At 36.2% G+C, this 24181-nt stretch overlaps 2 protein-coding genes across 10 annotated transcripts in view; both read left to right on the plus strand.

Annotated features, from left to right (window-relative positions):
* The window catches only part of atp2b3b (ATPase plasma membrane Ca2+ transporting 3b), a 55707-nt gene extending 37434 nt beyond the window's left edge, over positions 1-18273 (plus strand). For 4 of the 8 annotated variants that reach the window (XM_058763364.1, XM_058763365.1, XM_058763366.1 and 1 more), the window contains 2 exons: positions 2221-2403; positions 13901-18273. In XM_058763364.1, coding sequence (XP_058619347.1) covers positions 2221-2403; positions 13901-14308 — 591 coding nt within the window. In that variant the 3' untranslated portion in view covers positions 14309-18273. Of the gene's footprint in view, positions 1-2220; positions 2404-5828; positions 5983-13900 lie in introns of all 8 variants that reach the window. The other 4 variants (XM_058763368.1, XM_058763369.1, XM_058763370.1 and 1 more) reach the window with 2 other exon arrangements.
* A 2021-nt stretch (positions 18274-20294) lies between these two features.
* Positions 20295-23721, plus strand: si:dkey-93l1.9 (uncharacterized protein LOC562339 homolog). Of its 2 annotated transcripts, none has more exons than XM_058763870.1 (5): positions 20295-20712; positions 20821-20892; positions 22126-22354; positions 22433-22562; positions 22758-23721. In XM_058763870.1, the coding sequence occupies exons 2-5, from the start codon at positions 20851-20853 to the stop codon at positions 22822-22824; spliced, it is 468 nt and encodes a 155-aa protein (XP_058619853.1). In that variant the 5' UTR covers positions 20295-20712; positions 20821-20850; the 3' UTR covers positions 22825-23721. The 2 variants fall into 2 exon arrangements, with proteins under 2 accessions (XP_058619853.1, XP_058619854.1); XM_058763871.1 differs by having other exon boundaries at positions 20835-20892.
* The last annotated feature ends 460 nt before the right edge of the window (positions 23722-24181 follow it).

Consider the following 24181-nt stretch of genomic DNA (forward strand, 5'->3'; position numbering starts at 1 on the left):
ACCTTGGCATAGTTGAATAATAACAGCTCTGTACATGAAAATGACATACAGTGAGCCTCAAACACCATTGTTTCCTCCTTCTTATGTAAATCTTGTGAATAAAAAAGACCAATGAAAAATAGGCGAATCAAAACATAACACCGACTATAACCTAACAGTCGTGATCAATAATTGTTACGCCCTCAAAATTTGTATATACCCGCCCATGTTCTAAGCCAGACGCCAGCCAAACCATCAGAAGTTCTGCAGGTATTGTGAAGAAACAAGCGAGGACAACAGCGAAAATGGCAGATCATGGAAATAAATGTTATGTTCCAGGCTGTGCAGGGGATGTGAAGTGTAGGGATGGGTTGGTGTCTGTATTCAGAAAGGCACTGAAAGCAAATAATGCGTTCTAATAAAATAACGCGAGCCACTAAAGGGACATGGTTAGCGCATTGCTAGCGGTAGCCTGTTACATTGCAGTACATAAGATTTCACTTACCACATAAACAGAGTAAGGAGAGATGACTGAGGATGATGGCGAATGATTTACAGATCCTGAGCATCACTGACAAGCATCTAATCTTGTAAAATGTGTGGTAAGTACTGCCGCTCCATAGTATAAACAGTTTGTGCGATCATGAATCTCGAAAGTGAAAGTGAAAGTAAAAAGCGATCGTGAATTTGAAAGCAGTTTCAGTGCCCCGCATATTAATAGCAGCTCCCTGATGCCCGCATTTTATATACAGTATAATTATCCGATGATATAACTGCGAGAGAAAGTATTGAAATATATATTTCCTCCCTTTGTTTGCTTCCTGTGAGCTACTGAAATGACCTGCACTGTGAAACAGCCAATCAGAGCAGAGCTCAACATTATTATTCATGACCCTTCCAAATAAGCCAATAACAGACCATTTCATTCTAGGGAGAAATTCTAGGGTTGTAAATGCACATGTAAAACCGTTTCTGGAGAATTTTTGCCCTTACCTAAGCCACATACCTTTTATGTAGATATCAGAGAACAATTTAAAATATTGTATCAATGCATTCTATGGCACCTTTAATTAGAAGGAGCGTCTATGTGCTGCATGGGACTTGAAAATGTGGTTACTCAAACTTGATAGAGCTGAACAATAACTGTGCCGATTGTGGCTGATATGATAAATATTTTCTAATACCGTATTGTCCCGAATATAAGACGACCCTGATTATAAGACGACCCCCCTTTTTCCAGATGTACCTGTTGGAAAAAGGCTTTTTGAAAACCAAATCTTGTTTTTTTTTTTTTTTTTTTTCTCTCTCTGTAAAACACATTTATTCTTAAATTATTTTCATATTGCATATTTTTCCAATTCTAATTTTTGTTTTGAAAGTATGGTAAATACTGGTAAAATGTACCAACAATGACATTGGAAATTTTTGATATACCATTGAAATAACAGGTAGCCCATCTGAATTATATAACAATTAGGCTATCCAACTCATAGTAGATTACCAAAATGTTATTATCAGTAGACGTGAAATCTTATTGTAGTCTTCAAATCTGGGTACTGTCTTATGTTTTAAAATCACTTACAGAGGAAGTTTGGTCCCATCAGGCTAACATGACAGTCACGATCATGCTGCTGTAAGCTTTTCTTTTTCATTTGTTTTCACTCGCGATCTTTACAACACACATTACATTACATATTTCATGGCACACTCGTTTTATGCGTTTTTGGCGCCACCTATTGTTGTGGGTGTATTATTGACATGTCAAAGTCTAGACCCTGAATATAAGACGAACGCGTTTTTTCAGATGTATTTCCAAGGAAAAAACATCGTCTTATATTCGGGTCAATACTGTACTTATTTTCATCTTAAGGCTGATATTAAAAAATTAGACTATATTATCTAAATAAATTAATAATAAAACACTAAAAATTAAAATGAGTTAAGTGAATTTATACATCAAATTGTAATCGTACAGGATAAAAAATAGGAAAAAGAGCATGCACTGATAAATATATATCTAATAGGCTACCGTTCATATGATATCTTTATAGGGCAGAGTTTTGGTAATAGGGGGTATGTCTTGTTCAGTTTCAATCAGTTCCAGATTGGTAGCATTTTTAAAAAGATGAGATATTCACATATTTTTGCCCATGTATTGTATAAACTGTATATCCAGCACTGCGCACCATCGTACAGTATCAGTCATGCAACTCCTCTTAAAAATTCTTATTTTCATCTCAGTTGATCACCACCGTGCCCACTAGTCACCTGAAGTGTCTGAAGGAGGCGGGTCATGGGCCAGGGGCCGACGAGATGACGGAGGACGAGCTGGCCGAGGACGAGGAGGAGATAGACCATGCTGAGAGGGAGCTACGCAGGGGGCAGATCCTCTGGTTTAGAGGCCTTAACCGTATCCAGACTCAGGTGCTGTGCATGAGACCCCTTACCTCTGACCAATCAATCCCTCTGGTAGAACTAGTTAGAGCTCTAGTCACCTATATGGTTTCCACAGACAGTAGAACTTATGTGTCCTCAAAGAATGCTCTTTTGCTTTTCCTTTCGTTTCCTCCTCTTCTCTCCTCGCTCTCTCTAGACCCTCTCTGAATCACCAACATTAGTTCATCCTTGCCTTCTTCCTCTTCTCTTTCTTCCTTTCCTTCACTACTCTATCTCTGTCTCTGCTTCCCACTGTTGGGACCCTTCACTAAATGCGTAGAGATTTCCCCCAACAAGAATCTATAACATTCCCTCCCCCCTTCCCGTGCTCAGAGCTCTGTTTTGTCACTCAATTATGTAACTCGAGTCCTAATTTATTGCTTAGTAACTCATTTGGCTCAGAGTCACAGCACAGAATCAGTCGCAGCCCAGCGCGCTGCATGGGACTTGAGAATGTTGCTCCTCAGACTTGATGGAGCTTGAAAGATTTGATGAGGATCTGAACAATGTTTGACTCTGGGGATGCACCAATATTAAAGATCTGGTTGATATGATAAGCTAATTATTTCTAATTATTTTCATGTTATGGCTGTATGTAATTCTATACTATTTTGTTTAAATAGATTAAAAAACACTAAAACCTAAAATCAGTTCATTTTAAATGCTAAATTTGAATTTCATATTGTACATTATAATGTCCAGTATGAAATTAGGGGTTCAGAAGTTTGGGGTCAGTAAGATTTTCTTTAAAATATTTTTGTCTTTTAAGTCTTTTATGCTTACCAAGGCTACATTTATTTGATCAAAATACAGTAAAAACAGTAATACTGTCAAAAATTATTATTATTGTTATTAAAAATATTATTATTGTTGTTATTTCAAATAGTTTTTTTCTGTTTTGACATATTTTAAAATGTAACTTTTTCCTGTGATTGCAAAGCTGAATTTTCAGCATCATTACTCCGGATCCTTCAGAAATCATTCTAATATGCTTATTTGATTCTCAAGAAACAATTATTATTATCAGTGTTCAAAACATTTGTGCTGCTTAATATTTTTATAAAAACTGTGATATATTTTTTCAGGATTCTTTGGTGAATAGAAAGTTCAAAAGAATAGCATATAGTTGAAAGAGAAATCTTTTGATGTTTTAAACTTTGCTGTCATTTTCATCTATTTAATTTGTCCTTGCTGAATAAAAGTATAAATTTTTTTCAAGAAAAAAAACTGACCCCAAACTTTTGAACAGAAGTATATCTACTGAAACAATAAGGTAAACTTCTAATATCTACTGATATAGTACTGATTTATAGTGCATCCCTATCTTACGCATCAAGGCTTGTAATATTATCATAAATGTGAGAAGAATATATTAGAAGTAGTTCTTATTTTGATTTGATCTGTATATATATATATATATATATATATATATCAACCAAATGTGTATTATACTATCTTGTTTCTCTGTCCGTTTTCTGTTTACTATCTCTTTCTCTCTATAATTTTCAACTCAGCTCACAGGTTTTTTTATTTTATTATTATTATTATTGTTGAAGTAGCTTGATTTGAGTCCAATGCTAAATTAATTTCCTTGAGTTGAACTGAATTGTACTTATGCTAATTGTAGTTCTTGGTCTGGACTCCATCCACGACTTTAAGTGAGATTTTCTCTCTTTATGTGTTTGGGTTTGCATAGAATTGTTGGTTGCTTGTTTCTTAAATTGTGCTAGAAGAAACCTAATTGCGTCTTTGTGGAAAGATCTGTTGTGTGGTGCGCTTGTGAGTTATTAGTATTACTTTTGTTTCCCGAGCAGAATTTCACTAGGTACAAATAGGTGGGTTGTGGTGCCTGTTGGTTCGTGGCACTGTAACTTAAGAATGAGCTTTTATAACAGAACGCTCTCAAAGCACATGCATGCATGATGTAGCACTCACTCTTTTGGCCATGTTCTTGCCAATATACACCATCAGTGAGCAGACTTGATGGGATAGTAGAGCATTATATAGACATTTTTTAAAAATTTGGAGTGCCCGGTATAGATTGCTGAAGTGCTTGTAAACCTCCTTACAAGGTTTCCATCGATTCCCTCACTGCTCGACACTGAGTAGGCAAAACACGACACACATTATAGCGGCCGGCCTCATATCATCAGTCAGCCTAATCTAATCAAGGCTTTCATCCTGCGTGGCTCCACTGAGGAGAGCTCCTCCATTTCTCAGTGTTGTGTTTTTGACACAGGGTATTTGCAGATTAATTATCGATGAGTTCTTATGCAAGATGATTGCATATTCTTACGGCATTTCCCATTTCGGTTTGGCCTGGTTCAACTTGTTCTTAAGGACTGCATGTAAAATTGATTCAGCGCACAAAGTGAGTTTCGGAGAAGTGAAACATTTGGGGTGGTGTGGTTGCAGAGGCATCCATTTGTTGTGTTATCTTTTATTACAAGAAATGTTCTGTGAACTTGTCTTGTGCGGTCTATTTGATCTTTTAACAAAGCCATTTAGAAACAAAAGAATACCACAGTGACATCCGCACTCTATTTCTGGAAAAACAGAACAGAATCCTGATAAATTAACTCACAATGCAGCGTGTTTCTTTAAGTGAAATGCCGTTTGCAACCAGTTTATTTATTCTTGAGTGAATATGATATTCAGGACTTGATTTTTTTTTTTTATTAGAAAATGACTGAATAGTGGAAAGTGTTCTTGATATGTTCTTGGTCGGCGATTAGCTGTTTTAGCGACAGAGCAAGTTACTACATTTTGATGAATGCTTATAATTATTAATATTTGTTATATTATGCACAAATAAATCATTCTTAATAAGACCCAGACCATGTACTAAGAAAGCAAACTGGGTCAATTATGATTTCATCATGAGTTTCATTATGATCCTGGTTGCAGGTCCTTAAAGGGGTAGTTTACCCAAAAATGAAAATTATGTCATCGTTTACTCAGCCTGATGTTGTTTTATGTATGACTTTCTTTGTTCTGTGGAACCCAAAAGGAGAAATTCTGAAGAATAATTATGCTGGTTCCCAAGTTTCCGCATAAGTGACCCTGTCTGTGAAGCCCCAAAAAGGACAAAAACATCATGTGCTTTCCAAGTAACAGCTTTGTGTGAGGAATAGACTGAACAAAAAATAAACTGTTGTTTTTCACAGCAAATGGGTTTAGAACGACATGGGGAGGAATAAATAATGACAGTATTTTCATTTTTGGGTGAACTATCCTTTTAATGTCTAAAGATGTACCCCTTAGTACACAATGGCAACATAGCTTTGTTTTCTCCTACCGGGTGAAGTATCACAAGTATATTTTCTCCTCGCTCTGCTCTCTCCTTCTTGCTCTTTCTCTCTCTTTCTTGCTCTGAAGTGTGTATATGATGTGGTTCTCTCTCTCTCCTGCAGATGGAGGTAGTGAGTACGTTCAAGAGAAGTGGTTCGTTTCAGGGTGCAGTGAGACGTCGATCCTCTGTGCTCAGCCAGCTCCATGACGTAACCAATATTTCTACCCCCACTCATGTAGTTCTCTCCACTGCCAATGCAAGCGCCGCTCCCGGGAGTGAGTTCCCTGCTTTCCCTACCTGTGTCAGACACAACACTCACACACTCAAAAACACTCACAAAACACGAAAACTCTTACAAACACACACACACACACACACACACACACATGCTCCAAGCATTCCTCCTCACACACAGCAGCACATGCAACACCCCACCGTGTGTGCCGTGGTACTTCTGTTCTGTATTTGAAACCTTCTCTGTAGTCGTCTCTCTGTGATTGAGTGGCTCTTTGCAAGATGGCCTGTCTGGCTTTGACTGATCCTCTATGGGCCGCTGTTTGTGTCTCCTCCTCTCCTTCTCTCGATTTCTGTGTGCTGTCTTGCTGTGTTGGGCCTTTTCTCTTGTTGTTGGGTTCTTCTTTGTTGTCTGAAGGTGTTGGTTTTATTTTCAAATCCCTGTTTCTCGATAAGCCATTCTCTGTCTTCTCTCTGTCCAAAACTAAACCTATTACCTACAACAGAATGCGTACAAAACAGCGTTAGTGATAAGTGCATGGCAGAAAATATATTTTCTTTGATTTGAATCAGATTTTTTTTTTTTAAAGCTGAAGTGGTTGTTTTTTGAGCAAATGGAATTGCAAAAAAATCTGATAGATCAGATTTCACAAACATGGACCATTGGTTGGATAAATAGATAGTTCTGCCCCCAGTCCAATGCCATTGGTTGAGACAATGTTGTTTTAATCGCACCACAGAGAAACACTTTTTGGACAAATCAACCTACAAATTACACATTTATAGTTGTCTATGGATATTTTGAATTGTAATAGGATTTTAACATAAAAATTGCACACTTCAGCTTTAAAATAGCATATTCTATAAAACAGAATATATCATTTAATACATGGCTATTAAAATATCATGCACAACATGACCTTGATGTATATTAAATAATTAAATAATTGCATGATATAATTAAATAATTGCTTTTAAAATTATTTTATTTTATTTTTTAAAAGTATGTCTGGATATTGAGAGAAGAACCTGGATTATAACCTGAATTTAGTCCAAAAATCCACGGAGAGAATACAGAGAGAGCACTTATTTTCCGAGAGGCTTCTGTTGTCAAGCGTGGTTTGCTAAAAAGATGAGGTTTTACAGTAAGCAGAGGTACTGCTATGGCTTTTGAGCCTACACAGGGGTAAACCTTCGAGTATAAGCCCTATAAGGTTCTTCTCTCTCTGATAGTTCTCTCTGTCTGTCTCTCTCTCTTTCATTCTCTTTCCCTCTGTTACTTTTTTCCAGATAATTCATCTTGTAATTTCCATCGTGAGACTGTGTGAAAGCATCCTCTAACATCTCTGTGCTACTGACTGCATCTACCTTCCACAGATCCTCACAGTCTTTTTCTCTGTTCCATGGTTCACATGGTTCATGGCTTAAATCTATTTTTACCTGTCTCCTGTTCTCTCCTCTGTAGGCATCTTCTAAACTCTTCTAAACTAACAGTCTTTCATTTTTTATTTTTATCAAAAGTAGTACATTAGCATATGTCTAGATACCATTCTTTAAAGGAATCAAAACAAGGGTTCAAAACAAGTTCTGCTCTATTGATAGCATCTTTGTCATGCTGTTGGAAATAATATCAGCTTGCCTGTCAGTTTACAAAAACAAGCAAAGATTACAGATGCTGTCAATTGAGTTAAAAGTTCAAATTCTTTCCTAAAAATATATTTACTAACTCTCAGGCCATTCCAAACCTGTATGACATTCTTTTGTCTGTGGAACATGAAATAAGATGTTTTAAAGAATGTTCATGCTGCTCTTCCATACAATTAGAGTGGATGGTGACCAAGTGCACCATAAAAGTATTATAAAAGTATCATACACTCTATATTTAAACAGCTTTGTGAGAGGAAAAGACCAACATTTAAGTTGTTACACTGTAAAAAAAAAAAAAAAAAAAAGTTGCGCGAACTTAAAAGAAATTGTTTTACCAGCTTCAGCATATTTTTGAGTTTGCTCAACTTATTTTTGTGGGAGATTCTCAAATTTTTGTTGTATAAACTTAAAACAACAAGTTGAGAAAACTCAAAAATCTGCTGAAGCTGGTTGCCTTAAAATTTTAAGTTGGCTCAACTTTTTTTTTTTTACAGTGTATACACTGAAAATATTGAAGTCCTTCTATTTACCATTCACTTTCATTGTATGATAGTTTGGGCTTGGACTTTGGATTTAGCTATAAATATCTACTTTCATGTTCCACCGAAGAAATAAAGTCATGCAGGTTTGGAACAACATGAGGGTGAATAAATGACATAATTGTAATTATAATTTGGGTGAACTGTTTTTTTAAACTTGTTTTGAACCCAGAATAATGCTTTAATGCACCCTGATAGTATTTAATTAGTGATTTTAAGAATGTGTATTATATGTTTTTAGTTTTTTTTCTGGGAATAGTGGACTAACTACATTTTATTTTTTAATTTTCAATACTTAAAGATTTTTTTTCCTAACTATTTCTCCATCTTTGTGGTATTGTTTTGTTTCAGGCTAGAAATGTTAATTATGACTACCATATATCATTGTGGCTGACTGCTGTTTGATGTGCTTCATGTGTATCTGTACATTTTTCATCACATTTTTTTCACTTTGTGTCTGCAGACTTATGCTTATGTAGGTGAAATGTGCCACTCTACTCACTCTAGTCTTCTTTTTCAGTCCTATACATATAATTTTTGTTGTTTTTTCTTTGCTTTGACTGAGATTTACAAACATTAACATCATTCTGTCAACCTCATGTTAGAAATCAGACTACAGAAACATTTAGTAGATGTTAAGAGTGTTGATATCTTTGCCTAAATGTAGTATTTTTATTCATTTCTGATGTATGTATTTATACATCATCTGTACATATCTTTGAAAATCATTTCATGCCCGCAATGTAGCTCTTTAGAGAAGAAAACACTATATTTAGATCAATCATTCATCAGAGCTCTTCAAAAACGTATTTTTTTTCCCTCACAGCTGTCTCACACATAAATGTTTGTTTAAAAATATTTGACAGATCTACGGATCAAGTTTGTTTTCATTTTAGGTTTTGTAAGATGGGTGCACATTGTAACCCAGCGGTTGAGAAGAGCCGCAGTGCTGCCACTGATAGATTCATGTTTATCTCACTCATTTGCTCAAACATTTGCCTTGTACGGTAATGGTTCACTGCTCAACACAGATGCTCCCTATCAGTAAGAGAGTCAGTGGAATATATTTTCTCAAAGTGGGAAGACCCAAGTGATGCTAATTTATTAAAGTTTTCCTAGCTTTGATTACTACCATCTGATAAAAATAATCATATCCATAGTCTGTGTCACTGTGTGAATTCTGTCATCAGATTATACAGTGCATTTTATAAAGTACGTTGCTAAATGCATAATATTGTATAATTTTATAAAAATGATTCAAGATGCAAATATGTGAGATATGTGAGATAAATCACAAATGATGGCAAAGAATATCAATACAAAATACACATTGCTGCAATTAAAAACAACTCCTGTGATGTTAAAAATGTAATAATTTATCATTTGAGTTGCATTAATTGTATTAATAGAACAAAATCTGAAATTCACTACATAGAGAGAATTGCACTGTATAATTTACAGCATTTACAGTCACTTCTAAATATAAATTGTTAATTAAAGACAGCAGTTAGATATATTGATAATTCACTCTAATTTCTGACCAGCTTCATTATTTACCCATTATAAAGAGTGAAAATAGGTCCATGTTCAGCGATTACACTTTAACAGTCTTTATGCATAAACCTTTCTGAATGCATTCATACAAATTCAACATGAAATCATTATTTCATCACTGCTTTGTTAACTACTTCCTCTCCTTTCCTGCATCTTATCACTTTGTCTGCTTCAAGTCTTTCTGTGTAGCTCTATTTTCATTTCAGACATCTTTGGGAAATATTTGTTGAGTAAAGAAGTCTTTTTTGGTTTTTGGTTTTAATGATAAAGTTTTTCCATCAAGCTTTTTTTTTCTTTGAAGGACAGCGTGGGGGAGACAGTGGATAGTAATCTGGCATGCAAACATCCGGAACAAAGAGGAAAAAAAAAAAACTCAATCAGTTTTAAACTAACACACATTTCCCAAAAGTGGGCGATATACTCGAACGTTTACCTGTATCCATGCAAAAACAAAAACAAAAACAGAAAGAAAGAAACTCAAAGAACAAAAATGAAAACAAACAGTTTCTCGATTCAGATTTGCATGACTTTTTCTCAACAAACAGGCTCTTTGGAAAAACAGATAAGCACTTAACCAAATGCTTGACCGTCCCTTCCTGTTTGTTTGTTTGTTTTGTCTCTTGTAAATTCTTTCTTGGTCATTTTAGCTTCTTTTCCTTTGCTGGGTGAGTGTTGAAGTGAGGGTTGGGGTGGGCGGCACCGGCCTGTGGCCACAGCAAAGGATCGCGCTCTCAAATCTCCTTCCTTCTGAATATACACACGAGAGACGCGTGTGTATATGTGCTCCAGCCGCATTTGAGTTACTCTTACAGCATGAGCCTGACTGCTTACCATCATGCATTCAAGTTTTTGAGTTTGACCTTGACTTTCATTGTTTCTGTTCCTGTAACACGACAACGAGACAGCTGCACTGGAATGAGCATTTTGTTTTCTGATCGGTTCCCGTGCTCCTTCTTCTTTTCTCTGCATATAGACTGAGGCAGATCTCATCAGCACTCTTCAGCTCTTTTTCTCTGTGTCATCTGCACTCGACTGCTCTGCTGCATGCCAAAAGATGCTCGCACTTTCTCTTATCTCTCTCACTGAATGTGCTTTTCCACACCTCTCTAAACATTCACAACTGAATCTGTCATCCGAACAGTAATCCAGAATAGTGTCCCTTACCGAGATTAAAAAAGAATTCAATTCCAGGCCTATAATGCTGTACAAAGGTGTGATCCATTTGTACTGATAAGGTGACTTTTGCAGAAACCAGAGATGCTGTGACCTTGTTTATTGTGCCTGCTCTGTACTTGTCAGTGTGATAGTGCTTGTTAAGGTCTTCTGTCACAGCGGTTGGTGTCATGTAATCAATGGCTCAGTGCCAGGAAGTGACTAGTCATCATCATCCGTCAAGATGATGTCTCTGGAAATTTTATAACTTATCCTCTGGCACTCAATGTAATCTGAGCCTGTGGAGCAATTTATCATATAGGCCTACTAGGGCAGACTCACATCTGTAGATAATTTGCATGTGTTTCTTCAAATATGCACTTTTATGTCATACGAGTTGAGTTTTTAATATGTAGGTCAAAATAAATCTCTAAAACCCTCGAATTATGATTCCATTCTAAAAAAATATTATTTTTTAAATCAGATTAAATTTCAAAACATTTTTGTGATTTTTTTTTTTTTTTACAGAAATTACTGTTCCTCGTTTTTGCCATAATTTTGCTGCAAAAAAAAAAAAAAAATATATATATATATATATATATATATATATATATATATATGTGTGTGTGTGTGTGTCTCTGTGTGTGTGTAAAATTAAATGTAAACTTACTATTTAGTTTAAGGATACATAAAATGCTAGCTATGAAATTACTGAATGAATTCCATTTTATACAATGTCACAGAATTGTATTTTAAAAAACATATTTTGATATGTGCATTTCACTAAATAATGACAGAATTCTCCTTCCTTATGATTTATGTACGTCTGTTGCTGGAAATTGTTATTAGTACAATTGAAGATAAATTATAATAGTGAGAATGTAAGAAGCCTTCTAACTTTTTTTTTTTTTTTTTCTGGAAGTGCCCATAATTGAAGAAACACATGTTTTATATTATTATTATTATTATATGTAATTTCCATTTCCATTAAATCATAACAGTAGAATGCAAACTGGAATAAAACTCATTTTGCTGATCAGGGAGAAATATAAATCCATAGATGAGATTACAGATCCTTTGATATTTAACACATCAGCTACAGTATATCTTCACAGCTTATGACCTATTTTCACTCATTGGCATTAACTGGCATCATTGGCTGATGGCCTCATTACGCATGTTGTCTCCATGGCTTCTGTTATGACATCACAATCACATTACTAGAGTGCCATTGCTTCATTGTTAGCACACTCCTGAATGCTGCTAGTACACTTGAGGATTATGTCATAACTCCTCCAAGAACAGCATACTGCATCACTGTGGGCGCGTCCTCCCTCCATGCCACCAGCCGGACCCCCAGTCATTCATCAGTCTATTCATAAGTCTATTCTTCCATTGGCTGTGTCTATGTGTGTATCAAGACATCCTCGCTTATGTTTCTCTTTCTCTTTGTGTCACTATTTCAATTTTCACCACTAATAAGTCGATATACACACATGGGATATGTTTTGTATTGGCTTTTTGTTTGGTACTTTGTGTTTCCATTCGTCTCTTTGTTTGAGGCCTGGTCTGTTTTCTGTTTTGAGCTTATGAGAATGTTCATCACCTTTAATTTTGAGTGATAACTGTGAACTGACAGCTTGGGTCCATTTCCAGTGTCTTAGATTTGGTTTTATTTTGTTTGTCATCTGTCTTTCTTTGAGAAACTCTTAAGATCTGGTTGTGCAGCTTTAGTACAAAGCCTGTGTTATGTATTAGAATCTAAAAAATGAATGTGCATAGTGTAATTTCTGCAGCATAAAATCAAAACAGAATTGCAATCTGTTTGTCTGAGCAGTCCATCATTGGCTTAAGCAATGACCAGGGGCAATATGCATGCATGGTGGATGACCAAAGGAAAGAAAATTATTACTATTAGAAACCAGTAAAAATGTGTATAGTGTTTTTCTAGTGGTAGAGTTTTTGTTACAAATTCCAACCTATTAAGCAATATCATATAAGCAAGAATGTTGAATATTTAGACCAGTAAACAATAACACAATTGCAAGTATGGTATTGTTTTTATTCAACAGTATTCGGCATATTCGGCAGTAAATATATGCCAAATGTTTGCATCAAAACTAAAGTATACAGTTTCAGTTTTGACAATTTAGCATTTGCGTAAAAACTGAAACATACTTTGGGTGTAAGCATTTGCATTAAAACTAAAGTATACTTTGGGATTTAGTTTTGCGGCAAAACTGAAGCATACTTTGGGTTTAAGCATTCACAATTAACGGTTTGCATCAAAACCGAAGTATACATTGGGTTTAAGCCTTCACATTAAAACTGAAGCATACTTTAGGTTTAAGCGTTCATATTAAAACTGAAGCATTCTGTACTTTGGGCTTAAGCGTTTGCATCAAAACTGAAGTATATTTTGGGTTAAGCATTCACATTAAAACTGAAGCATACTTTAGGTTTAAGCGTTCACATTAAAACTGCAGCATACTTTGGGCTTAAGCGTTTGCATCAAAACTGCAGTATACATTGGGTTTAAGCATTCAGATTAAAACTGAAGCATACTTTGGGCTTAAGCGTTCATATTAAAACTGAAGCATACTGTAATTTCGGTTTAAGCATTTACATTAAAATTGAAGCATAATTTGGGCTAAAGCATTTGCATCAAAACTGAAGTATACTTTGGGTTTACACATTCACATTAAAACTGAAGCATATATTGGGGCTTAAGCATTTGCATCAAAAAATGTTTTTTTGCAATTCTGTTTTTTTGTGACTAGAAATTTCACATTGCACCTTCAAGTACCAAAATAAAATGATTGCTCTACCCTAATAAAAAAAAGACACAGATTCAGTTAGTGCACTATTTTGCAGCAACCTGATCTTGAGCTGTCTGTGCATTGTAAGGCATGTTCAGAACAGGTTCTGCAGTGTTTCAGGTCTTTTCTATCACACATGTACTGAGAGATTTCTTTGCTCCCACCCTCCTCTGTTTCAACCCTCCCCCTGTCCTCACTTCTCCCATTCTGTTTTCTCTCTGTGCCTCGTCCCCTCTGTTCCCGTGTAGATGCGGGTGGTGAAAGCGTTCCGTAGTTCCCTTTACGACGGAATCGAGAAACCCGCGTCCAGGAATTCCATCCACAACTTCATGGCGCACCCTGAGTTTCTCATCAACGACTTCATCCACAACATCCCGCTGATCGACGACACCGACATTGACGATGAATCGGAGTGGTCGAGGCACAACCAACACTTGCATCCGGCCTTCCGAAAGCCCCCTCCTCCTCCGGTCCAGCATCCGCAGCGTACTCGCCCACCGCCCCGTCCCTACCGCCAGTACAGCCTCCCCGCCACACCTAACCGCAACAACAATGCCATCGAATACCACCTGAACCTCCCCACAGGCCCAGACGGGCACTGGACAACCCCCTCTCGACAGCTGTATCCCCTCCTCGCCCTGGAGACCACTCTATGACTGACCGCGCTCCAGAGGATAAGACCCTAAGAACTCTGAGGATGCGGACCTGTGTGGGTCAGGCTGGTGGGGGAGGCTCCTACGGACATGTTGTAGGTGGTTGACCCCCAACACTAAGACAGGGTCATCCCAATCATTTGCCCACTACCACCATCCACCGAAAACACTATCACTCCTCATGTCTCAACAACAGCCCCACAGACACCTCTCCTCTTACCGTGTGGAGAGGAGGCCAGTCTGCTGCATGTCTGTGGTTCCTTTGGATGGACCTGAGAAGGTGAGGAATCCAGACCTGATGGATTTTAGCGGCTCTTTAGTGCTGGTGACTATTGACTTCTCAGAATGCAAAGGAATATGTTCCCTACGGGTGGAGTAGGGGTCCATTCACTTTACTTTTTATCGGTGTTACTAAACTCAATATTATTATTATCATGTTTGACTTCTTACTATCGCCACCGTCATCACGAGTGCTCGGATTATCATTGCGATATCACAGAAAACGACTTTTATTACTCTGAGTAATGCTTTATGGATTAGCTTTAAAACATTTTATTTATTTATTTTTATTTATTTATTTATTCATTTATTTATTTATTGTGATCACCCAGATTTTTTTTTTTTCATTTTCACTTTGTCTATTTCTCTCTCTGTGTGTCTATGTGTGTATTGTGTATGTCCTAAAAGCATAAAAAAGCTAGAAAAAAGAAGTACTAACAAAGCAAAGATAATATTAATTTGAAGCTTAGACTAATTCAATTATAATGCGTCTGCTGATAACAAAAAGAAGACAAAAATGTCGCCGCACCATTTTAACGATCATTGTTTACAGCCTTTTATGGAAAAAAAAAAAAAGTATTATTTTAGGGTAATTTGTAGCTTCACTCTAAGTAAGAGTAAGCATTTTTAAACAGAAATCATGATCATGATATTTTAAACATTTACGCAACATGTTCTTGTTTAAAATATACTACAGGGTAGAGGATTTGGGCAATCCCATCACAGCAATTCAATGGAATTTCGGTGGTTTTCCATCTCAGCAATGGCAATCAGCCTTACGACAAAATGGCCTTGTTAATATGTTATACCTTGTTCAAAGTAGCTGAAATTGGATTTAAGGATTTCAGTGGGTTTGCCCAGACTCCACATTTAATGGTGTCTTATATTTCTTTCACATAAAAGCCATTAAAATTCATGTTGTGCAGATGACACCAACAAATGCATCAACCCTTTAAACGTTCAAATAATTCTATTTACTCAGTACATGCATATCTGCTGGCCCTTTAAATACATTCGCGCTCACACTTGCTTTCCTCATGTGTGTGGAATATTTATCAGATTGTGAATATCTGCAGACTGTGGTCACCAGGGTAGGGAATTCATCTTATACTGCCACACCATAGTTAAAAAATATTAAAGATACTAAAGATGGACAATCCATGAGGGTTTCATTACTTTTGCACAATATCGAGGTTCACCGTTGACTTTGATAGACACACTGTCTGGCTATTGGTCTATATTTTAGCATTGCAGAACAACAGAACAGTAATCCCTATTATATATGTAAAGACATGCATGATTATCCATGTCAGATGATAGTGTGTTTGATTCAGTTACATTCCATTGACCTTCCACTGATCAGTTGTACCATCGGGGTTACCTCCTTTTACACCCCATATTCGTCTGGAATGGTACCGTTACTATCATACCACTTCAGTTGATGCATTGCAACTTATTACAATCATTTTGGGGAACGAGACCGGCACTTATGCAACAGACTGCCCTGCCCACAGCTCTGTGAAATACGCTTCATGACATGTACATATGGATCTCGAAAAAAAAAAAAACCTTTATCTGTATAGAATACTTTTCTAGATTGTCCAGTTCAAAGAAACTGGCGAATATTGAAAGCAGACAATGCAAGCATGAGCGTCACTAGATCATGTCATTGCATTGGTCGGTCGTGTCTTTGCGGAGCATGTTGATATCATATCGCTTGCTTTACACTGTCATTGTTTGACTTCACTTTTGTCTGTTGATGCTTCACTGTGGCTCTTAAGCAGTTGGTGGACACACGTTTCTCCTCCCAGCATATCTGTGCTGTCATTAATGTGCTATAGTCCATGCTGATGTTCTCCTCCTGATACTCTGCCCTGTCTGTGGCGTGGAGCCTGGAGGTGGAGCAGTGTTGCACTGCCAATCTGACTACTTGTTATATGCCAACATTGCTTTAAATGGGTTGACTTGAGTTGAATGTTTTGTGGTTGGATCTTTAAATGGAAACCCATTTTTAAAGGAATATTCTTGGTTCAAACCCTGCTTTTGTTTTAAAAAATCCAAAACCTGGGGGATACAATGGAAGTGAATGGGGCCAATACGTAAACATTAAAATGCTCATTGTTTCAATAGTATAGCCAGAAGATGCAAACATTATGAATGTCAACATGTGAAAAATTACTTGCTAACCTGTAAAATCAAATCCAAATGAACAACTTTTGCCATGATGATGCAACAGCATAGACCATAAAACCCTAAAATGATTGTAAAAATGATTGTTTAAACAGTTTTACAGGTCAAATAATACACATTTTGACAATAGAATTAATGCAAGTGCAATGGTTATGATTATAATTGTCACATTTTTGCTTTTGAATCCTTCAAAAACCATTCAATTTCATTGTAGGTGCCTCATCGCAACCTTGATTTTTGCTACTTAATTTATCAGTAATTGTCTCTCATTTTGTTTTAAAAGTTTTAATTTAAAAGTATTTCTTGTGGTAATCAACATTATGTCACAAATGCTTAACATGCATTGAACCCGGAATATTCCTTGAAGCAAAACTGCGTTATATTTGCATGAGTGTGTCCGACCTTTTGCTGGGTTCGATCGGGCTCGGACAGTTCCAGTGGAGTCTCTAGTGTCGAGAGCGCTGGCAGGTCTCACAGACTGAACCCATTTAAAGGCCCAGACACAATCAGCAGGCCAAAGTGGTGGTCAGGGAGGATAGGTCAGTGAACCTGCTATACCATAATAAAGAAACATTTCCTAACCTTATCTTATCCTCAGCAAAGCTTAACTACCAAAATAGGCCTCAAGCTATGCTCGTCTCTTAATAATTTTTAAATCTAACCACTATATCTAATACGTATACCCCAATCATTGAACTCTCCAGACAGTGACGATATATATTACAGTGGCATATGTATGGTATCCCTCCTCTCCACCACAACAGACAGCCACTTTATCAAGACTCCTGATAGAGTGACAAATATATATACACATATATATATTAAAAAAAAAAAAAAAAAAGATAACAGATAATCCAAAACTCCATCGTCTGCCTTCATTTTGTTCCATTCTGTTGTAGAAAAATCACGCAAGGTAAGGTGAAAAAATGTAATGTGAAAAAGAGTAAATAATATACTATATTTAATATAAAAGTTATAAATTATTGTACAACTGCACCATCACTGTACATTTTGCCAAAATGTGCACATGTGCATCTTTTGTTTACGATTTAAGCACATTTTCTTTTGGTTTTACTCTATTGTCTCTTCTTCTTTCTTTCTCCCTTTGCTTTTTTGTAAAGAATTAAAATTGAACAGCTTGTACATTATTATGATTACTATTATTATGAATATTATTATGATTATTGTCTTTTTCCATCAGTGCTCTTTTAACTGATGGAAAAAAACAGTTGCACATTCTCCTGAACATACACTTACTGCTCTACAATGGAAAAAAGAGAAAAAAAGAGAAAAAAAATTAACTATTAAATATATTAATAATTACCTGCCTGTTACTTAAGAGAAAAAAAGTATCTATCTATGATGAAAGAACACAGCTGTATACTGTAGACTAAACTGTATGGAAATCTAAGAATTTAATGGGAAAATAAGTCAACACTTTTTGTCTGTATAAAAAAATCAAATCAAAGTATTCTACAATAATAACTTTGACCAGTGTCTGTGGTTGTGTTTTATTGTGTGCCTGTGGTTATTTCTTCTGCCTGATGACATTGCTTCACAAACTGCCAGAACACCTCTTCCCTTAAAGGAAATCTTTTTTGGCAAGATGAAGTAATTCTGGTTATCATTTTGGGATGGGCAACAAGGTGTCCAACACTTTTGCATCACATATTGTCAAACTTCGTATTCTGTACATAGTTTGTTCTGGTTTTCATTGCAGGTTACTCTGGCCAGGAACTGCCCACTTAGACAGGAAGAGAACATGTGACTTACATGTGAAGTGATTAACTACCATTTTTTACATGCCATTTATCTGAAATAAATGATACCAATGGGAGACAATGTTAATGTAACTGTCTTACTGCCCATGATGGAGCTCTGCTTAATAAGAATATATAATATTTACTATTTGGAGTTGGGATGGTGCAGGGATGCTAGACGAATGAATGAATGAATGAGGTAAGTGAGCATTAGTGAGCATTCCCTGGCTTGGCTGGAGCAAAACGCTAGTTGTACACAATTAAAATTCATAGTTTGTTTCAAGTCAAATTGCTGATAAATACATGAAAAGATCATTACAAAAGATAAAATTGTTTTATGTTATTATACTTGGTTTTTGTTATTTGGTAATGGCTTGGTAAATGAGTTTTACATCACAGACATGTTCACAAGTCTCTGAGGTCCAAGTCAAGTCTCAAGTCTTTGAGGTCGAGTCTAAGTCAAGTCTCAAGTCTTTGTTCTATTTATTAGTATGGGCTGCCCCCTAATAGTCGACTAATCGTTAGTCGACCAGAAGAGGCTCACGCTCACTGCAGGACAGATTGAGGCACCGGTGAGCTCACTTGCTCTTAAAATAATCCCTCATTACAGATAAGAGTAATGCATCTTTCAAATCTGTAAAGACTGTACGTTTATTTGTGTGCACTCACAATAACAACAAAATGCGTTTTTTTAAAATAATGAAAGCAAACAGGATGCGCTTTCTGCCGTCTCGGTCTCTGAACTTGAGCGCGAAACTCCATGTATATCTTTGCCTCACAGACATTAAAAATATATCTAGAGAGTGAAATGTCTACTTTCAAATGGAAAACAAAAATTCTCAGATTATGTAATCAGTGTGAATCATGCAAACAGGCGCATCCACTGTGGAGATGACGAGTCGGTGTCAGTGTCTCCGACTTCATCTCTTAAACCGAGAACAAAGAAAGTATTAGTTTATCAGTGAATTATTAAAATTTTAATGCAGCCTTCTTACTGTTTTTCCCTGACACATTCATAATCATAGCTTCTGCGGTGCGCTGTGGCAAGCTTTATGAGTGTGCCTTGAGCGCTTATTAGGCTTTGTAGGCAATTAAAGGCTCATTATAATGATTTAAATGGTTTATTAATAAACGTTTGATTAGTCGACTAATGCCAAAAATGAACGACTACTAGTCGACCAGAAAAATCCTTAGTCAAGTGCAGCCCTATTTATTAGCAGCAGTTCTTTCAGCAAGTTATTTAGGCTAAATCGGTTTTGAAATAGGCTACTGATATGATTTTCTAAATAAATAAATAAATATTTAACAAAATGTAAGATAAATTAGAAAATGTGTCCATTTATCGTCAGACAAAATGCCAATCAAATGAATAACACAAATGAAAGAAATCTCATATAAACAAACTAAGGCTGTCTGTGCTATTTTCCATTTAAAATTAGAAGCAACCAGCTGTGTTTTAAACACAATCCAAACAAAGAGGCTGCATACATGCAGCATGAGCAGTTTTTAATCTAAATTGGATTGTATAATTTCGAAATTTGAAGCAAAAACAAAATGGTCTGACTTTAATTTTGTGAAACTATTCTACATAAAACATCTGCATTAAACTAAACCGCAGACGGGCTGAATGAGAAAACAGATTCACTCTCTGCAGCAGGTGGCGCTTGAACAGCAATTAAACACCGGTTCCTTGGTTTCCGCTTTAAACAAAGCAGCGCTGCAGTTATGAACACTACATTAATATGCATTATACAGAGGCAAAATAAGAAGAAAATACCATCTAAACTTTTCTAAAGACAGCCAGTTCCCCTCAGAGATACATTCATATAAACTCCCATACCAAATGTCTTGCGTTTTTTACGAGTCCGAGTCAAGTCTCGAGTCTTAATTTATGCGATTTAAGTGCGACTCGAGTCCAAGTCACAGACTCCAGTTTCCAACTCTGAGTAATCACTGTGTAAACAATAGGTTTTAACAACATGTGTTGACTTAAAAACCTGTAATTAAAGGAATGTGACTTGTCGACACCTTCTGACGTAACTATTGAAAGAGTCCCTGAACTAATCATAGCGACTCTTTTTAGTGAACATAAACAAAAGATTCAGTCACCGGAGGAATCAGTGCTCACCACTACTTCGATCTACGCTTACAGCCAGAAAACATTGGGCAGAGCTGAAGGTGCATAGTTGTTTGTTATGTTTTAGGGTAGAAATCATTAATTTCTCATGCAGTTTTTGTATTAATTCGTGAGCTTCTCGAATGCTTCTTTTAAATAATCCAACTAAGCAAAATCTTGAAAGCTAAGCATCCGTCTCTATGGAGGAGGACCAGCCTCTCAATGAATCAGGAACGGCAGAGGTAACGTTTTTCTTGATGTTTGATGCTTTTTATTAAACAAACGGAAAAAGTTCATTTTCAAAGCACTTTACTGTTTTAACGCTAAAAGGATAAATAGGAGACGTGTTGTGTTATTTGTCTTAAAGGGATAGTTAAATAAATATTCTGTAGTATTCGTTCTTATCACTTTATTTACAGGTTTACCTGATTAGCCAGCCTTATTCAGTTTTACAAAATATTATAATAAACATCTATTATTTGACATGTGAAAGAGGATAGGGGAATTAAACCAGTTCTGTTTTGTAACACTATAAATAGCAGATTAGGGAGTGTACATTATTGGCTGCTTTCACAGAATGTAAGGTTATAGGTCTGAAAGAGCTGGAGAACACCCTTCATCACCACCCCAAACTGCTATGCTGACAGACACACAACTGCAGTCTTACCTTGGGGATATTATCATTCCCATCTTTTGTATATAACCAAAACAGAGTTGTTATCCTTAATCCCTGTTTAAAATATATCCATCTCTTGACTATACAGGAACAAGCTACACAAACACTTCAAAAGAAATGTAAGATAAGAAAAACAATATAGGAATAAATTGAGGATCTTTGTGAATTGTGTTCTTGGGAAATAAAACAATTATGATTACACATATGATACAACACTTATATTTGTATGAACTTGTTTCAGTACATAGCACTAACCCTCAAGACTTATTTTGATGTTCAGCTCAATATTCTTGATACAAATATTTAAGCACTATCATATCATACACATAAAAGCAATTTAACCCTCCTTTTTGGGGTCTCAATTACTCAATAACTCAAAAAACCTATATGGTATTGCATTTGCTGGCCTCTTAGCAATAAAATCATATGTACACACTCAGAACAAAAGTACAAAAGCTGTGAATGGGGTAGTACCTGTACATTATAGGTTATATACATTATATACCTTTAAGTTACAAGTATTGACCCTTTAGGTGCAAAGTATATAGTGACTGCTTTTGTACCTTTTTTGACCCCTGAGACTGTATAACATTACTAAAATGTGATATTATTTGATTCTACATACCTTATACGTATTTAGGCATCATGTGAACTTTATTAAGTAGGATAATTACTATAATACATATATATATATATATATATATATATATGTGTGTGTGTGTGTGTGGAGGGAATGTAAAATATGTTGAATGTTTGGAGTGTTCAATAGATTTTTTATGTAATGTTCACTCCCTGTCAGGCTCCTGGCGCAGAGAACGCACAGCGTCGCTTCAACATGAATCATTACGCTACTAAGAAGAGTGCAGCACAGAGCATGCTGGATGTGGCTCTTCTGATGGCAAACTCCTCTCAGCTGAAGACAGTGCTGCGTTCAGGAGTACAGCACCGCTTCTACGTTCCTCTCATCGCTCTGATCTCACTGTCCATCTCACTGCAGGTCATTGTTGGCCTCCTGCTCATCTTCACTGGTCAGTTTATCTCTTTGAAAGTATTCTGCTGTAATTTCATTGATGTAACACTGATGTGTTTTCTCTTGCTCCCTTCAGTGAAGTATGACCTGAATGATGTTAAGAAACAGCCGAGACTTAACACAATGAATGACGCAGCAACTGTTTTTGTGTTCTTTACTGTTCTTATCAACATCTTCATCACAGCATTGGGATTTGAGTCTGGAGGGTGAGCAGAGTAACAGCAAAGTATCATTAGAAAATAGATTTACAGTATACTCATTCTTTCCATAATTTTTATAGTTAAGTTAATTGAGGTAATGTCCCAATAAGAAATCTGCACGTCTATGAACACCTTTTTTTATTCCCACGCCGGAATAACTCTCAGACTGTACTAACTTTACATCTCATCCCCTTGTTTCAGGGGCAGTGTAATATTTGAAACTGCACTCGCTCAGACCAGGTCTTTAAACTTCACTGATGACGTTTAAGCATACGAGGACTGCTCACATGATTGAATTGCCACTCAACCTGCCTTTTCATGTCAACGACATGTATTTACCAAACAACTTACTGGAGAATGTACTCCATATCTCAGCAGAAGATCTCATGTGATATTTTGTAATGTTTAGGTAGCACATCTTAACAAACTATGAATTTGTCTTTTTCTCAGTTTATGTGAAATAGACCTTTTTACACAAGGAACACAATAGAGAATATACACCGCGTTCCAAATTATTATGCAAGTGATATATCAGTAGGATTTCGGTACAATAAAGAGTCAGATTTTTGTTTGTGTTGTTTTTCACATCTTTTTAGTTAACTGGTATCAATCTCAGGTTTGTTCAATAGTTTGCCAGTTCTTTGCCAGGAAACCCTACTTAAAGAGGTTGTTCCACATTATTAAGCAAGTCACAGTTCTCAGGAAATATGGTGAGGAAGAAAGATCTTTCTGAAGATGAAGATGAAAAGTATGAAACAATGCAATGTCTTGCGAAAGGCATCAAAACAAACAATATTTCGCGAAAAGCAAATAGAAATTATTGAACTGTCAAAAGATTTGTGAGTGACTTAGAGTACAGAAGATCTTGGTCAGATAAAGATTTATTAAGGAAAGTTTTTGTCAAACAAATGAACTGTATTGTTATACCAGCTGTAAAAAAAAAGCCACTGCTGAGCAGCAAACAGGTGTTTGAAGCTACTGGAGTCTCAAGATCCTCTTCATGCAGACTGGCAGTTGTGTGTAAAGCTGCGTTTCAGTCACTGCTAACCAAACCTTTATTGTACCGAAATCCTACTGATATATCACTTGCATAATAATCTGGAACACAGTGTAGTAAAATGTTTGTGATTTTTGTTTCCTCTTGGTTATTGCATCTTTATAGCAATACTGCTGAAAACATTTTTATTGAAATAAAAACATATTTTTGTCTAAAAATATTTTAGATTCATTTAATCAAGCTGTTTCATACAGTACATTAGAGATTTGATTTGTGCCAGCAAAAATGTTTGGGATGTATTGATAAATCAGTTTGCATATGATCTAAAATGAAGAATTAAAAACAGTTTGGGGGTGTTTAGAAATATAAACACACACATACATCGCCTACATCCATACCTAAACAACTTACACTTTTTGTCTTACTGAGTCACCAAAAAAACTGCTCAAATCCTCAATTATTATAATTATTATAATACTCAAGGTAAATATTATAATCATGCTTTGGCCTGTTTAATTACAGTGGCCTACTGTGGATTGTGTTTTGTTGTAATATGCTTGTGGCCGCTGGGGGTCTCTGTCGCACAGACTCGACTCGCTGCAGGAATAACAACTAGTGATGGGAAGTT

Source organism: Onychostoma macrolepis, chromosome 23 (assembly GCF_012432095.1).
Source record: "Onychostoma macrolepis isolate SWU-2019 chromosome 23, ASM1243209v1, whole genome shotgun sequence".
Taxonomy (NCBI): Eukaryota; Metazoa; Chordata; class Actinopteri; order Cypriniformes; family Cyprinidae; genus Onychostoma; species Onychostoma macrolepis.

What these genes read in the sequence shown, in the direction of transcription:
- si:dkey-93l1.9 (XM_058763870.1), top strand. Translation starts at nt 20,851, where the DNA reads ATGGAGGAGGACCAGCCTCTCAATGAATCAGGAACGGCAGAG. An exon ending in ATGAATCAGGAACGGCAGAG is followed by an intron (nt 20,893 to 22,125) that starts GTAACGTTTTTC and finishes ACTCCCTGTCAG; the next exon opens with GCTCCTGGCGCAGAGAACGC. An exon ending in TTGGGATTTGAGTCTGGAGG is followed by an intron (nt 22,563 to 22,757) that starts GTGAGCAGAGTA and finishes CCCTTGTTTCAG; the next exon opens with GGGCAGTGTAATATTTGAAA.